General features: G+C 42.7%; 1 protein-coding gene across 1 annotated transcript in view; it reads right to left on the minus strand.

The window, feature by feature from the left end:
- Positions 1 to 13,478: 13,478 nt before the first annotated feature.
- LOC144730096 (contactin-4-like) overlaps positions 13,479 to 15,586 on the minus strand; it is an 84,084-nt gene continuing 81,976 nt past the window's right edge. The window contains exon 22 of the mRNA XM_078610654.1: positions 13,479 to 15,208. Coding sequence (XP_078466780.1) covers positions 15,099 to 15,208 — 110 coding nt within the window. The 3' untranslated portion in view covers positions 13,479 to 15,098. The remainder of the gene's footprint in view (positions 15,209 to 15,586) is intronic.

Here is a 15,586-nt window from a genome sequence, read left to right on the forward strand (position 1 = left end):
TGGCGGAATTCTGTTAAAACATTTGCAGGAGTGCCTTCTTCTCTCACTCCCCCGTGTAAGGTCATTCCAACGTGTGCTCATTACACCACGGCGCCCACTGAGAACTCTGTGGGAGCCTAAACTCTGGATGAAATGAAATAAGCTACACTGTGCTTGAGTTCTTGCTACATACATCATGACAACTTTCAAACCACAGGGGTATATAAAACACTCATTGTAATAGCAATTGTAGTAAAGTGAAACGTGCCGTACCCTCCATTGTATTATTAGCTATTTACAACAGTATGTGGATCTTTCTCTTCATTATCGGTATATGAATATTCATATTCATAATCCCTGGGTTTGATCTTCCACGAAGCTCACGGTCCATTCCAAACCGCAACCACACAAACCATGGCAGATGCGGATACCTGCTGAATAAATGGTAATAATTAATAATAATAAACTCTCTAGCGTGTCTTCTTGGTTCTTTCGGTAAAGTCATGTAGAATAGAAATAACAAAATAATAAAAATAAAACATAATAAAATAATTCTCACGACGTTTCGGCCACAACGCAAGCAGCCGTCCTCAGGTGAAGAACAGGTCTGTCAGCGTGTGACTGTGATCATCAAGAACAGACCGTACAACGTGTAACGACGTAATGCCCGACCCACAAATACAAAGGAGACGTCACAGCGATCAGACTCCACTTCTCCCGACGCGGTTATCTGGCTTGACCACCTGAATGTGAAATTGTGGTTGTTGCTCTGCATATATATCAGCCACACGAAAGAAGAAGATTTGGCGATTGAACACTTTGGCAGAAAGGGTAAAGCCTATTCTTTTTTCATCACCTTGATACTTTCAAAAAGAGTCACGTAGATTTATGTGTGGAATTTGGATGTTCTCCACATATTGTCACCTGCGTGTTCTGGTTTCCTCGCATAGCACACACATTTAAATCATACAACGTACTTGGTGGTGGCCAAACATCCACATTGCACGACCCTCTTGAATAAAGTATGTGGGACGTATCGCAACATTCGTGGGAAAATAACAAAATTAAATAACGTATTGCTACTCTGTGAACTTTTTTTTATTAGTTGATCATTGTGGATTATGGCACAGTGCTAATATTTCAGAAAACAACTGAACGCACTGCATGTTATATGGCACGTAGCCATTGCAATTATACAGCAGGGAAGAAAGTGCGGTTTCAGATTATTTGTTTATATATATATAACATTTCTACACACCGCTTGAACGATTTCACATTTTGCTCATCGCACATTTCAACAACTTTTTTTTTCCCGCACGGGGAAAATTTTCCTTCAATATGCACAAATGGAAAATGCCTCTTAGCATTGCTCTACACAAAGCCTCGTGTCCCAGCTTCGCGGAGTTAACTGCTAAACACACCAACAGCTTCATGAATAATGCTGCCGAATGCTCTTGAATTGTGCAGAAAACTGCATTCCGAATGCACTCATATTCCACCCCGATGCCTGCTAGGTCTTGCACACCCAATGGATTTTAAAATGTTTGGATAACGTTTTTATGTGTTTTACTCCATTTGCACACACTATAATCATATTTAAACTGGGCAAGGTGACCACCATCCCACTGCAGTGTTTGCCGGGCCGTAACCTGGCCTAGCGGTAGCACATCCATGACGTGTTGCAGAGGTTCGTGGTTCAAATCAAGTGATCGGCCTAATTAATACCACGGGTGTATGAAACCATACAAAAATACTACATGCCTTCTGCTTCACAGTGGACGTTAAAGATTCCGTGACCTCATTTTCAAGACTAATCCATTGCCTGCTGGTGTGATGGTCCAAATTTCCAAATGTGAAATATTAACTGCAAATTACTGAACTTTGATATACCGTACATAGCATAATTTCCCCCCACCCTCCTGCAAAAACTTTGCAGGACCCTCCCGAAAAAATGAGTCATGAGAACGAGTGAGGCTTTCCTGGATAAACAAGCATAACAATAAGTAGCACTAATTATATGGATGTCCAATAGATGATAGTGATCTCAATGATCCACACATACGAGTTCCCTAGCAAGGAATTTGCAGAAGCACGCGCATGCTTGCAATTATAGTGAAGGTCAGACCAGACTAAAAAGGTAAATGTGTACACTCGAGGAATATCTAGAAAGGAGTTTTTCTTTTCTTTGCCGGAGGGTATTAGATCTACTCTTTCACGCTGGTCGGATGCTTTAGAAGAGGCGGTTGTACCCACACTTTAGCCCACCACACAGGAACAGCTGACCGACCAGCTGCGGTGTCAGCAGTTGCACTGCCGGGTGGACAGAGGTCAAGACACGTGTGCCATGACAGCAAAAATTTAACAAAATATTTAAAAAGCGTGCATTTAGTAAGCACGGAGATGCGCATGCTGGGAATTACACCGAGGGACAGAAAGAGGAAGACATCATCACGCTAGGGCAGGGACATACCCTGACTAGATGGGAATATCGCCGGTCGGCAAAGACTTCTGAGAGAATGGGCAGCCAAATTGGGGAGAACATGTCCAGGGTCACGACCACCTTGGAGATGGAACCGTGGGATCAGTTCTGGAGCAGGCATGAGATGGATGGTGGCGTAAACAGGACTATGGGATTCGGCGACAACGTGGTGGAAGCTTGGTTCCAGCAGTGGGACGTGAATGACTGATGATGACCACGTCGATAAGTAGCATGCAACAGCAACTGCTTACTGGCAGTGCACGCAACGTGTTGTCGTTCACACAATCTCAATATCACCTTAAAATAAACTCACGGTTATCGGAACCCCATTTGCAGGCAGGCAACGCTGTCATGGAACCGCGCTCTAATGTTTACATTGTACACAGCTCCTCTAAAAATGGAGCCACGCCATCACGGGTGGAGATGGCCGCGCTGTTGTATGAGGCCTGGGGGAAGAAAATGACTCCCCACACCAGCGAGGAAACTTTCAATGGGGAAAAAGCCTTCCCATGCTCCCCAAGTGCCTGCAAAATCAATGCTTCCACACGATGATGGACAGCGAACACAGAAAAACTGACAAAATGTCAACGCCAGGCGCCAGTCGTCTTTTGATCAGTCTGACAATTTTTTTTCTTTCTCTCTCTCTCTCTCATAAATAGTGTACTGCACTCAAAATTCTGCAAACAATTAAACATGGGCCTCGGAATAAAAGTTTGCATTTTTTGAAGGTAACGGTCGTGTGGCGGCACTCTCCCTTGACACACTTGACGAACTGTTATAAGTGGAATGATATAATACGCCTGGCAAACAAGGGCAACACATCGAACATGCTGGCAAGGTCTCTAATGGCTGCGGTATACAATAGACTGATGTTTCGCCGCTTTGCTGTGCGCGGATTCACAAAGCTTGCAGCTTTCGTAAAGAAGCCAGCAGGCTGGGACTAGGGGATTGAGGGACTGAGGGAGATTGGTGTGTAGAGAAGGGATGTTGGTGTGTAAGGGGAGAAGTAACGGGTGGGTGGAGTGGGATTGTGTGTGTTTGAAAGATGCTTTGCGTCAAGCTTTGGGTGTGCTGTACCTGTAGAGTAGGGATTTGCAACATATGCTGCGATGCTATGTGGTAACGCAGATGCTTTTCTTCACGTACCCCTGCTCGCTTCGTGCCTCTCTGAGCTTCAGAGTGGTGCTTGCTTTTAAGCACATCATCCAGAATGCACCCACTGCTTCCGAGGAAAATGGTTTGTACCCGAGAACGTAGCGAATCTATTAAAATATAATTCCCGCAATACTCATTCAGGTTTTGAGGGCAATTGAATAATGTATGAATACGATGATGTGAAAGTGAAGATAATTTTAAATGACTTGCAACATGTTATTTTTTTCTTCTTCACAAAACAGCAGAGTGTGCAAACCAAACGATATCTCGCGGGTCTGCAGTTTCTTTGCCAAAGAAAATGTACCTACACATACACACACCTCACTTCGGGCTGACTCTTACAACTAAATTGAAGCACTTAACTTGCTGGGATCAGTGGCAGATACACAGGGTCGATGCACCCCTCTGAATGCCCTCACCTTGGTACACAAATGTGGGAAGGTTGTGACTTTGGATCTCGCAATGGTGATGGCGCTGCAGTGTCATTGCGTCGCACTCCAGAGCTTGTTGCTCGTGTGTTTAAAACAGGTAACGTGCCGGCATTGAAATACTGCTGGCATTTTTCTTCTTGGTTCTTTCGGTAAAGTCACGTAGAATGGAAATAATAAAATAATAAAAATTAAACATGATAAAATAATTCTCAGGACGTTTCGGCCACAACGCAAGCAGCCGCCCTCAGGTGGAGAACAGGTCTGTCGAGGAGACAGAGTCTGAATGACAAGCCCCGGGCTTGGAGCGACTATTTAAGCTAGCATTGTCATTGATTTTCCTAATGCCTTGAAGATTTTTTTTCCCATGAGAATATACATTGCCAGGCCTAACGAACCAATGTCCTCTTACATAATAGGGAGAGACACGGCTACTCATCTTTAATTGGCCGTCTACAATAGATGGCTTATGGATGTCCATGGTGATGACGATGCATCATGGAGTCTGACCCCAATAGCATGTCTCCTTTATTTATTATTTTTAAAAAATCGCACCGCAATAGGTACCTTTGGGATGCACGAAACTTTTGATTTGTAAGTGTCCTATACCATGTTAAAATAAAGTTTGTTTCTCTTGAAAAATTGACCGTATATTCTTTAGTCTTTGGTTCTTTCGGTAAAGTCACGTAGGTATAAAATAAATCACGACGTTTCGATCACAACACAAGCGGTCGTCCTCAGGGGGAACAAAATTGATGGATGATGTGGACCATAGGCCTCTTCATGTAATCTTCAACAATAGCACATCACGAGTTTTTCTATTCAGATTTACAATGGTCACGCAACTTGATACCGACAAGCAACATACCAATATATCTAAAGAAGAGAGCTTTTGATCAGCCCATATTTACGTGGTTATGACATGGATGAAACAAATGACAAATCAAATTTGCCGAAAGGTCTGCAAAAACAAAACAAGATATATGTTTTAAAATTCACTGAGACGGAAAATAGGAGCGAATGGATTAGAGAACACGTTTGAGGCTTGATCTTGACTGGTAAATAAACATAAGTGGGCTTGGGCAGCACACACAGCGATAAATAATGGTGGCCGATGGTCAAGAGTGATGAGAGAATAGCAGTCAAAGGAGTGAACGTGGATAATAGGATGTTGACTGGGAAGATGTGGAAATTAAATCAGTTCAGCTTGTGTGTAGAACCTCGAGAGTGAAATGATGAGAGATGGCCTTCATCCACCAGAGGATAGAAGATGGCTGCTGATAATGCTAAGTGTTACATAATCAAAACACAATGCATTGCCTGATAATGCCAGCAATGGACCAATCAGTGAAGCGTCATTTGTCAGAGAGAAAAAAAAACAATGAAAAGCATCGTGGAAATATTTTTGTTCGTGCAATAGTGTGTGCACTTTTTTTTCTATGTTAAATGCTTTTACAACGAAGCATTTTTGTTTCTTTTGCAGAATGCATGGATATGAAGGTGACTCCATGCCCTTTAAATTAGATGACTCTACTCAGCGTTGCTCCCGGGAGAAGTAAACATACGTAACACTTTGGGAGTGTTCTGTCACTCATTCAGATTGATAGTTTCTGTGGTCTTGCGGGACTCGCAACACATTTTTAAACATCAATAATAACAATAATCATTATTAATCATTCTAACACGATGCCTATTACAAAACGGGAACACAAAAGTGCATTGCATTGAAGCCCACCATTAACACTGCCAAAATATATATAGATTTTAATGTGTTACAGCATTAACAATGCATTTTAAATCATCTAAACATTAGCGCTATGGGAGTTAAACATCTGTTACGCAATTCATTACGCGAATTCGCATGTTAACATCACACAACTGTCCCGCATGCTCGGGCAACGTGATGGAGTGCCTCTGCATCATTGCCTGCTCAATGAAAATTTCCCATGCATCATTGACTGCGGCGACGAATTGTCCTTTGCCAAACGGTGACCTCTACATGAGCAGATTTCCAGGTGGCAGAGCTTTGTGCAGGACAGCTAAGCAAATTCATCGCTGACCATGTGCCTAAAGCCAGCATTCAACTCCCCCTTGATCACACATTGTGTGATTATAAACTACAAACATTATTTTTTTCACAAGATAAGGCCTACTAAGCTATATAGATCTTTTTCAAAATCAACTTGGCCACAAATGATAGCTCAACGAAGTGGCTTATCATATGGAAATGTATTCCTGCCAAACATTCTAAACGCATGGTTCTAAATGGGGAGGGAAAACCAGAGGAACCGGAGAAAAATCCACGCGACCACGAGAAGAACATGCAAACTCTAAATATCCAGGCGTCAGGGTCGGGATTGAACCAATCGCCTCCTGCATTCTAGGCAAGGGAGTTAACATCTCGCCACTGACTGGACACCCCATGTCCCCTTTTTAATTCCTCCTTTTATCGTCAATTATCCATCTTCCTCTGCCCTCTGACCTCTATTTCGCTTTCATTTTACTCTCCCAGGTCACGAATGGAGAGGACAGCGAATTACGTTCATATGCTTGCTCATCTCACCGTCTGTATGTATGCTTAGGTACTGTGCTCTTGCTGAAAAGCATAGATAGAATATTTGTAAAAAAAATCCAGCATTGAACTAAACAAGATGATGAACTTCAAAAGTAACATGAGGACATTTTTTTATGCTTTCCAACAATTCTGTCCGTCTGTCCATTTGTCCTTGAAGGAGGGGCACGTTAACTCTTATAAAATGATGATACAATGTAGATAAAACTTGAGTTTAAAGTGGTGTTGTCATTGGGAACTTACCCTCGAGAAACCGGTTATATTGAAACAAAAATGAGTTCCCTGTGTGCTCTCCCTGGATGAACCGCTATCCGTGTCCCTACGCCTCATCGTGTCACATGGACTCGGTGGCCCTTGTCCGCACGGCACGGGCGCTACCATTGTGATCACTATTTAAATACTCACAAGGACAAGCGCACGTTGGAAAGCGCTTGCAGAACCCATACGTGTGCACGATGTGTTTTTTTTCTTCTTCCCTTGTTGAATTAATATTCGCACACAGCCCAACCGCCCTTATTGCTCACGCTTGCATTTCACAGCGTGCGCCTAACCAAGCGTGGGTGGTTCTTCTGTGGTTGGATTGTGCCTATGTGAAAATTAAATGCAATTATTCATGCAGTGTCTAATTAGAAGTATCCTGGACCTTGACACGGCGGCTCACATGTTTTAAATGTAATTGTTATGTAATACCAATGCCGATCCCAACAAAAGCTATCATGTTAACCCTGTGATATGGCAACATACGTTTAGCTCCTCTGGAGTCAGCATATTCTCAGAGGGTACAACACACTTCACGATCATATTTGATAAAATAATATAAGTTAAATGGAATATAATTGTGACAACATATCTCCAGCGAGATAACGTTATCGTGATTACAACAATGTGAGGCGATAACATTTGGGAACATCTCACTTCGGTATTAAAATGCTACGGAGTAACTATTCTGAGTATGATTTTCCTGTTTCACATACAACGAGACATGAAATATGCCAGGTAGCTCAGCAGTAGAGCAAGCAACACGCAATCAAATTCAAATCCTGGTCAGGGTTTGACTATGCCCATTGTCCCTGCAGGGTAAAAGCAATGAAGAATAGTTTAACATGTAGGCTTCTGCGAACAAAATTATCCATAATACGGGGGGGGAGGGTTTGGGTTAGATTGCGTAAATATAAATGTATCCTTAAACCCGCCACCACCCGACACAATCATTTCGTAAGGTTTGTCACATGAACAAACCGTGCCAATTCGTTATTAGTACAGCACACCGGTGTGTTGGAGAGTAAACACACAACATTTACTATTCGAGTACGACGTTTCGCCAGTAATTACAACTAGCATCATTATGCGATAATACGTGACAACCCTTGCTAATTGAATCTAGATTGGTTATGTTGGGTGGTGGTGTGTTTAACGACACATTTATAATCACGCGATATAACTCAAAAAAACCTCTATTATGGAAAAAGAGGAACACTTTGTGGTGAAGTCCCCGTCATAGGAATGTTGGAATTTCCACCACTGGCTCTGGGCTGTAAACAGGAGATGGGCACAACAACAATGCTTGATTGAATTTTGATTTAAAGCTTTCGTGACTGCAGGGATTCATCTTCTTGGTTCTTTCGGTAAAGTCACGTAGAATGGAAATAATAAAATAATAAAAATAAAACCTAATAAAATAATTCTCACGACGTTTCGGCCACAACGCAAGCAGCCGTCCTCAGGTGAAGACCAGGTCTGTCGGGGCGACAGCGTCTGAATGCACTCATGACAGGGTCTGTCGGGGAGACAGCGTCTGAATGCATTCAGACGCTGTCTCCCCGACAGACCTGGTCTTCACCTGAGGACGGCTGCTTGCGTTGTGGCCGAAACGTCGTGAGAATTATTTTATTATGTTTTATTTTTATTATTTTATTATTTCCCTTCTACGTGACTTTACCGAAAGAACCAAAAAATGCTTGATTGAGCAATGAAATCACTGAATTTATTATACCACACGAGGCCTTTACACATACAATTTTTTTTTTTAAATCCACGACTGTGCAAGCCTCTGAGGAAAATGCATACTGTGCATAAATTCAAAAATCAACTGGAAAAATTCATGTCATAAATTATTTGCGATGTTCTGTTTTGCATGTATGCCAGTGTTACTGGCTGTGCATCTCGTTGCCCCAATACGAGCATGGCGAAAGGGGATCCCTGGTGAGGTGACCTGGTTCATTTGAGAATCTCACTCGGGCATGACCGACGAGTTAACTCCGTAGAACTGCACACCTTTGGGGCCCTCCTCGGATGGGCTCGTCTGACTTTCTGAGTCCTACAAGTGTCTAGATTTGAAGCTTTCGTGACTGCAAGGATTCATATTCTTAGGTTTTTTCGGTAAAGTTACGTAGGTAAAAAAATTACAAATAAAATTAATAAAAGTAAAATAAAAATAAAATAAAAATCACGACGTTTCGGAGGCAACACAAGCTTCCGTCTTCAGGTGGAATACAGCAATCGTGCTGTGACGGTTCCACCTGAAGACGGAAGCTTGTGTTGCCTCCGAAACGTCGTGATTTTTATTTTATTTTAATTTTACTTTTATAAAAAAAAATTTACCTACGTGACTTTACCGAAAAACCTAAAAATATGAATCCTACAAGTGACCTCTATCGCCTCCCGAGGCAAGATCCAGTGGTCAGGAGTCGCCGGAAGGGAAGAGTAAGAAACTGGATAACAAACACATTTATTTCTGATAATTGTTTTTTTACCCTTCTATCTGGCAACAAAACTGACACCTTTTTTTACAAGGAGTCATGTTTGCATAGACCACAATACCTGCAGTCATAATGCAAACAAAAACATAACTCTGATAATGTATGCACTGTCCTTGAAGTTGATTGGTCCACACCCGAGACAGCTTTCCTTAGAGCCTAGTCTCACATGGTGTTGGACCAGATGACGCCAAAAAGCGCACAACTCAAAGACAATGCACCATCAGAGTATGAGAGCTCGGGGTAAGCATTTACACATGTATTTCTACACATCTACGGTACAGAGATTTTAGAATGATGCCGTGGTGTAATGGTTGGCATACAGCTGTTACAATCCAGAGGACCCCGTTGCAATTCGATCTTCCGGCGTGACAGTTGAAGAAATGGGGCAAGTTTCTTAAAACTCGGCTCTGCTGCCTCTGTCCACGCAGTAGTACACATGGATATGCCACCGTTTGTCGATCGGCTCGTGTGTGGTGAGGTAAAGTGTGAGTACTGCCAACTATTCCAAGACACATGAACAGCTTGGAAGAGTAGGCCAAAATCCCGTTAGAGGAGCTCTCTAGACTTCCCTTTAGTGGAGGCTCTTCCACCATTAGTGGCATGAACAAGTAAATGCAGCGCTGTAGCTTTACCTTTTTGCAGAGATATTAGCATTCATTTTCCAACATTAAACCTTCACTCCGTGGTCGGTCGTTCATTCTCGCCTGCTTGCCCCATGGTCTGGAACTCCCTTCCCCCGGTCATTCGTGCTGTCAACTCCCCTGTCCTTGTTCAAGTGCAGACTCAAAAACCTTCCTCTGTACCACGGCCTGCGACTGCCTACCTCTCTCGACAAAATCCGATTTGCACTGTTGGCTCTGCATTGCGTGAAATAAGTTAAACATTCTGTATCTGTACATTGTATCGAGACGTGGCCGCATATATATACGCGCTTTACGAATCCAAATTGTATCGTACTCTAACCCAGGAATGCGTTAAACATGACAAAAATGTTATATATATATATAAAAGTGTATTCCTTTGGTTGCAGAAGGAAGGGAGGTGTTGGGTCAGTGGGGGCAGTTGGGGGGGGGGATGCAGGGGAGAGGCCAAACCCATGGAACCCCTGATGGATCAGGGGTCGAGCTGTTGGAAGTTGCGACTGGAACGTTCCTGGAATGGCCAAGCACTGCTCATAAGTTCCCGTGAGAACGCATCGAATAAATGCCAGAATTGGAGATATCTTTAATCAAGGAAGAGGCTTGAGTGGTCTGTGAAAATGAAGTGTATTTGGCTGGCAATACTGCACGAATAGAGGAGCTGCTGACAAGCTCGACAGGACCTCTGCTCCCAAACGTGTCTCAATAATTATTTTTTTGGTTGGTGAGCCGCCTGTTTCCTTAATCGAGACGGAAGGTTTAATTTTTCAAGGGATGGACAGGAATGAGGTCACAATGGGCGGATTTTAATATTTTTAAATCATAAGATGATTGAGCGCATGACGTCCTCTAGGCAACCAACCGCCCCTCCCCCCCCCCCCCACAAAAAAATACTCAATGCTTCTCAAGACTCTCAAATGGGTCTTGCAATTGTGACTTTTGGCCTGTTCCACTTACGGCGGTTTGGCATGTGGGAGGAAACCAGGTTACCAGGTGCTCCACACAAATAGATGCAAGGATCCATCGCTGCGCGGCCTTCTCCAGTGTGAGCTAAGGTGGTTGCTGTGAAGCTTTGCCATGGACAGGAAGTGTGATGAAAGTCTTGGAAAGAGATTAATCGCGTTGTCTTGTTGTTTACACTTTTCCCATTTTTGTTATCGGTGCCGTCTCGTGAGAGAAAGATAAACCTATTCGCAGAGCGCTGCATCGCCCTGTGTAGACAACAGCACGTGGAAGGTGATATCTCAGAACCGCGTCTGAGATCCCTTATTCACACGCAGAGGTGCTGCAATTCAGCACATATCACGATTGGAATAAGCACCACTGATTTGCATAAAATGTTGAATTGAGCACATGGTAATTATCAATGTTAATCAATTACAGACATTCTCCATAATTGCAGGAATAATGGTATTTGAATGTGCTCGGGGTCAGATTGCTACATTGTGCAAAATGAAAAGACAGTTACGCCATCGTCATTATCATCATGGTGACTCGATGCTTCAACCCATTACAGCAGCAAGTTGAATCTAATGAAGTCTTTACCATCATCATCAACCATGATCAATACACTGCTGGATGAAGGCCTCCCCCAGGCCGCCACTACATCTCAACATCCTGTGATGCAACAATTCACCTGGCACCACCTGCACACGATCTCATGTCATCGCTCCATCTCCCAAATGCCTTCCATTCCTTGGCTGCCAAAAAAAGTATTTAAAGTGTAGATCAATTTCTCGGTGATAATCAATGTTCAACATTGCAAATTTACATAATCAGCATCAACATAATCGTCACCAAAACAAAGTCTAATGTAGAAACCTGTTGACATGCGTGATGGTATATATAATACCCTGTGTATAGATAGAATTCATGATGGGATGTTTACCTAAAAAAATTAACCCGTAAAAACAAAGTTTTTCACTATAAATGCTTTATATGCGTGGCATCTAGAGTCCTCTCGTCCTCTGGCTTGAGATGGCTGCCACCTATGGGTCAGATGATTGCCTGCCACCATTAAGCAATTGGTAATTAAATATAAAAACAATTCCTAAAAAGTGTAAAGTTATGAAAAAAAATTTTCACGAAAATAAATTGTCACGCACAACGAGTCTGTGTGCAAAATGTCAGCTCGATTGGATCACGGGAAGTGGGTTAAAAAACGACCGAAAGATTTGCACGGTCGTAAGCAAGCAAGCAAGTGATCTTAATATAAAGGATTTTAAACAAGTAAACCCGTAAAAACAAAGTTTTTCACTATAAATCCTCTATATGCGTGGCGGCTAGAGTCCTCTCGTCCTCTGGCTTGAGATGGCTGCCACCTATGCGTCAGATGATTGTCTGCCACCATTAAGCAATTGGTAATTAAATATTTTTTTTCACTAAACAGTGTAAAATTTTGGATTTTTTTTCACGAAAATTAATTGTCACACACAACGATTCTGTGTGGAAAATGTCAGCTCGATTGGATCACGGGAAGTGGGTTAAAAAACGACCGAAAGATTTGCACGGTCGTAAGCAAGCAAGCAAGCACGCAAGCAAGCAAGCGAACTTAATATAAAGGATTTAAAAATGGCGCTCGGCAGGACGTTCCATTCCCACTGATTTTACAAAATCGCTGCATTCAGTCGTACAATAGCACGAAGCAATCGGCAACAGTCGCCACGAGTGACTCTCATATGGAATTCACGCGCACAGATGCAGCCTTCATTCAAAAAGGATTCCGTAGAGGTTCGAGAGTGGACGACCATGCATCCACCATTAAAGCCTCCACTTCTCCCTTCGCTGCGATTGCAATTCCCGCACTGGACCAGGGACGCAAATTGTGTACCAGGTAAGCGAGCAGGGCGTACCTGTGTTCACTTGAGCGAGTGGAGAGTGTGCGGCGGCAGCGCTTGATGTCACCTACGCATGGATTCGTAGAATTGTACACAATGTATTGGGGGAATGCCGCAATGGTTAGCACACTGGACTGGCAATTCAGAGGTTGCTGTTTTGAATCATCTCCCGGGCGCGGTAGTAAATTATGTGAAGTATGTTTCTAACCCCCCCCTCCTCCAATCCGCCTATGTCCACGGAGCAGTATGTACGGGTGCACTGCAGTTATTTGATCGGAAGGTCGCGTGTGGTGGGGTGAAAGTGTGGGTACTTCAATCTCTTCCGAGAAGTCTGGCCAGGATGGAAGGGCAGGGCAACGTATCCTATAGAGTGGCGCTATAAGAACTCCCTCTTGTGGAGGAACTTCCGTCAGCAGTGGTGCAAGCAAGCAATTGCTGAGCTGCGCCTTTTCCACCTACGTGACATCCCTTACAAAACGAATGAATGTAACCGGTTGGAGACGCTGGCATTTCACGCCAAGGAAGCCCAGGTCCCCCCCACCCCCCACCCCCCCCAGTGAGTGTGGCCACCACCGTGTCAAGGCGTGTTCGTGTTGAAGGTGCAAACGAAGGCAATGCAGCCACGTACAATGTCAGGATTTTATATTGAAGAACATCACAGCTAGTATAATACATTCCAAAAAATTTGAAATAAAAAAACAAGGAATCTTAAATAACAGTTTAAACTACAGTACCGCTTGATATTTCATTCCCAAATACATGAAATAACCATGATACAAAATGTCTGATAAATATCACTAAATAAGCAATGCACTTAATTTACCATGAACGCAGTGCATTACGGAACACGGCTGCTCCCGCTACTGCTAAGACATATCCCGTTCCTGAAATCTGATTTTCTCCACCTTGGAATGATAGAATTTACAAGACTTATGAGGTACACTGGTGGGGAAAACTCAAAAATAACATCAGAACTAATTTGCCCGTGTGTTAACCGCAAAATAGCACGAGTGAGTTTATTTATTTTTCCTTGTGTTCAGTTTGGAGATTGAGTTCATTATAAGACCTAAACAACTCCCACAACAATCAATCTTTCAATTATACTTTGTAATGGTTTTGTTTAAACCATATGATCCTTATGGCGGTACCACGGGGTACCAAATAATACTAAATGGCCAAGGTAATTAAATATTTTATTTCTGGGACACTATTTTTTCCAGGGGTGTACTTAATTCCGCGACTGTGGTACCAATCAATCCAAAATCAGTGCCAATCCGCGATGTCGGAATGCAGCGAAGACAATGATTGCGCTGAAACCCTGAACGTTCGTACGCACCGTAGTGGTGCATTGTGTACACCATAGTAGTGGTGCATCGTGTACACCATAGTAGTGGTGCATCGTGTACACCATAGTGGTGGTGCATCGTGAGTACAGCTCGTCGAGATGAGTCGATTGCCGCATCGCCGACCATCAACAGACTACAAATGACTGCATCACGGACATTATGCGAGAGCCGGGGTACTATGAAATCCCGGGGGGTACCGCCATGAGGTTCATATGCCATTTTGCTCAGCAATATAGGTGCAGATCACATTGGGTTGCATCAATAGAACGAAATACGTAACACATAGGTAAATATCATGTGCTTTAACACTACGATATTCTACGATGATTCGTGCTTTCTTGTGTTGTATGTTTTAGAAACGTTGGCAAGGATGCAGTCCCAGAGGAAAGTGGGCATTGTCAATTCACTTAAGCGTGAAAAGTAATTTACAACTTTACATAATCAAAGCAAGCAAACATTACTTGACAACTTTCAGAAAAATGTAAACGTAGAAAAGTGTCCCTTCATTTAGTTTTCTTCCTCGATTTTCAAAACAAAATTGATGTCTTTATTTTACATGTTTCTTCCCCATTCGTATTTCTGTTCAGCAAAATACATTATCAAGAAAATGAAGACTTCTACAAGTGATTTTGTAATTAAAGCCATTATTTCAATGCATTACAGAAAATTGTGAAATAAGGGAGCGGTGGAGAATTTAAAAGAGGGTAGAATTCTGCAGTGAAATCCCAATACAATGCACGTACCTTTCGAAATAAACAGTGAGTACATATAAAACACGTTAATTGAACACAATGTTTAATTTACCATTTTGTACCCGTGATTCTTTATTTCAAATTCAAGGACCACATAAGCATTAGCAGTTCAGTGCAGTTTTAATTCTTGAAATTCTCCATAATTTCCCATCCTCATAAAAGTCCATTCCTCCCAGTGGCAAGCACTCCCAGTGAAATGAGGCCCCATACACTCCACACGTCAATTCCTGCTGAATTGTTGCGTCCTCTTCCCAACTTCATCCCTGCAAAACCAGGACAATAAATGAAAGAGGCAAAGCACATTCTCAATCAAATTACACAGCAGCAGAATTCTACATTTTTTTCGGACTATATTACAATTAACGTCCGAAGATGAAAGCTTATAAAGCGGACAATATCACCATAATCAACGTTTTTGGGTTAGATCGCGTTATTTATAAATGTGTCGTAACCCTCCACCACCCGACACGGCCAATCAGCAAAAAAGTGTCATGTTGACAAAAAGACAAATAGTTCACTACTTTAGCCCACCGGTGTGTTGAAGCGTGAAAACACAACATTAAAAAAAATTTGAGTACGACGTTTTGCTGGTAATTGCATCCAACATCATCGGGCAATTCGCCAGAATGGTGAGGCTCTGC

This window comes from Lampetra planeri, chromosome 34 (genome assembly GCF_965212315.1).
Source record: "Lampetra planeri chromosome 34, kcLamPlan1.2.h2, whole genome shotgun sequence".
Classification (NCBI taxonomy): domain Eukaryota; kingdom Metazoa; phylum Chordata; class Hyperoartia; order Petromyzontiformes; family Petromyzontidae; genus Lampetra; species Lampetra planeri.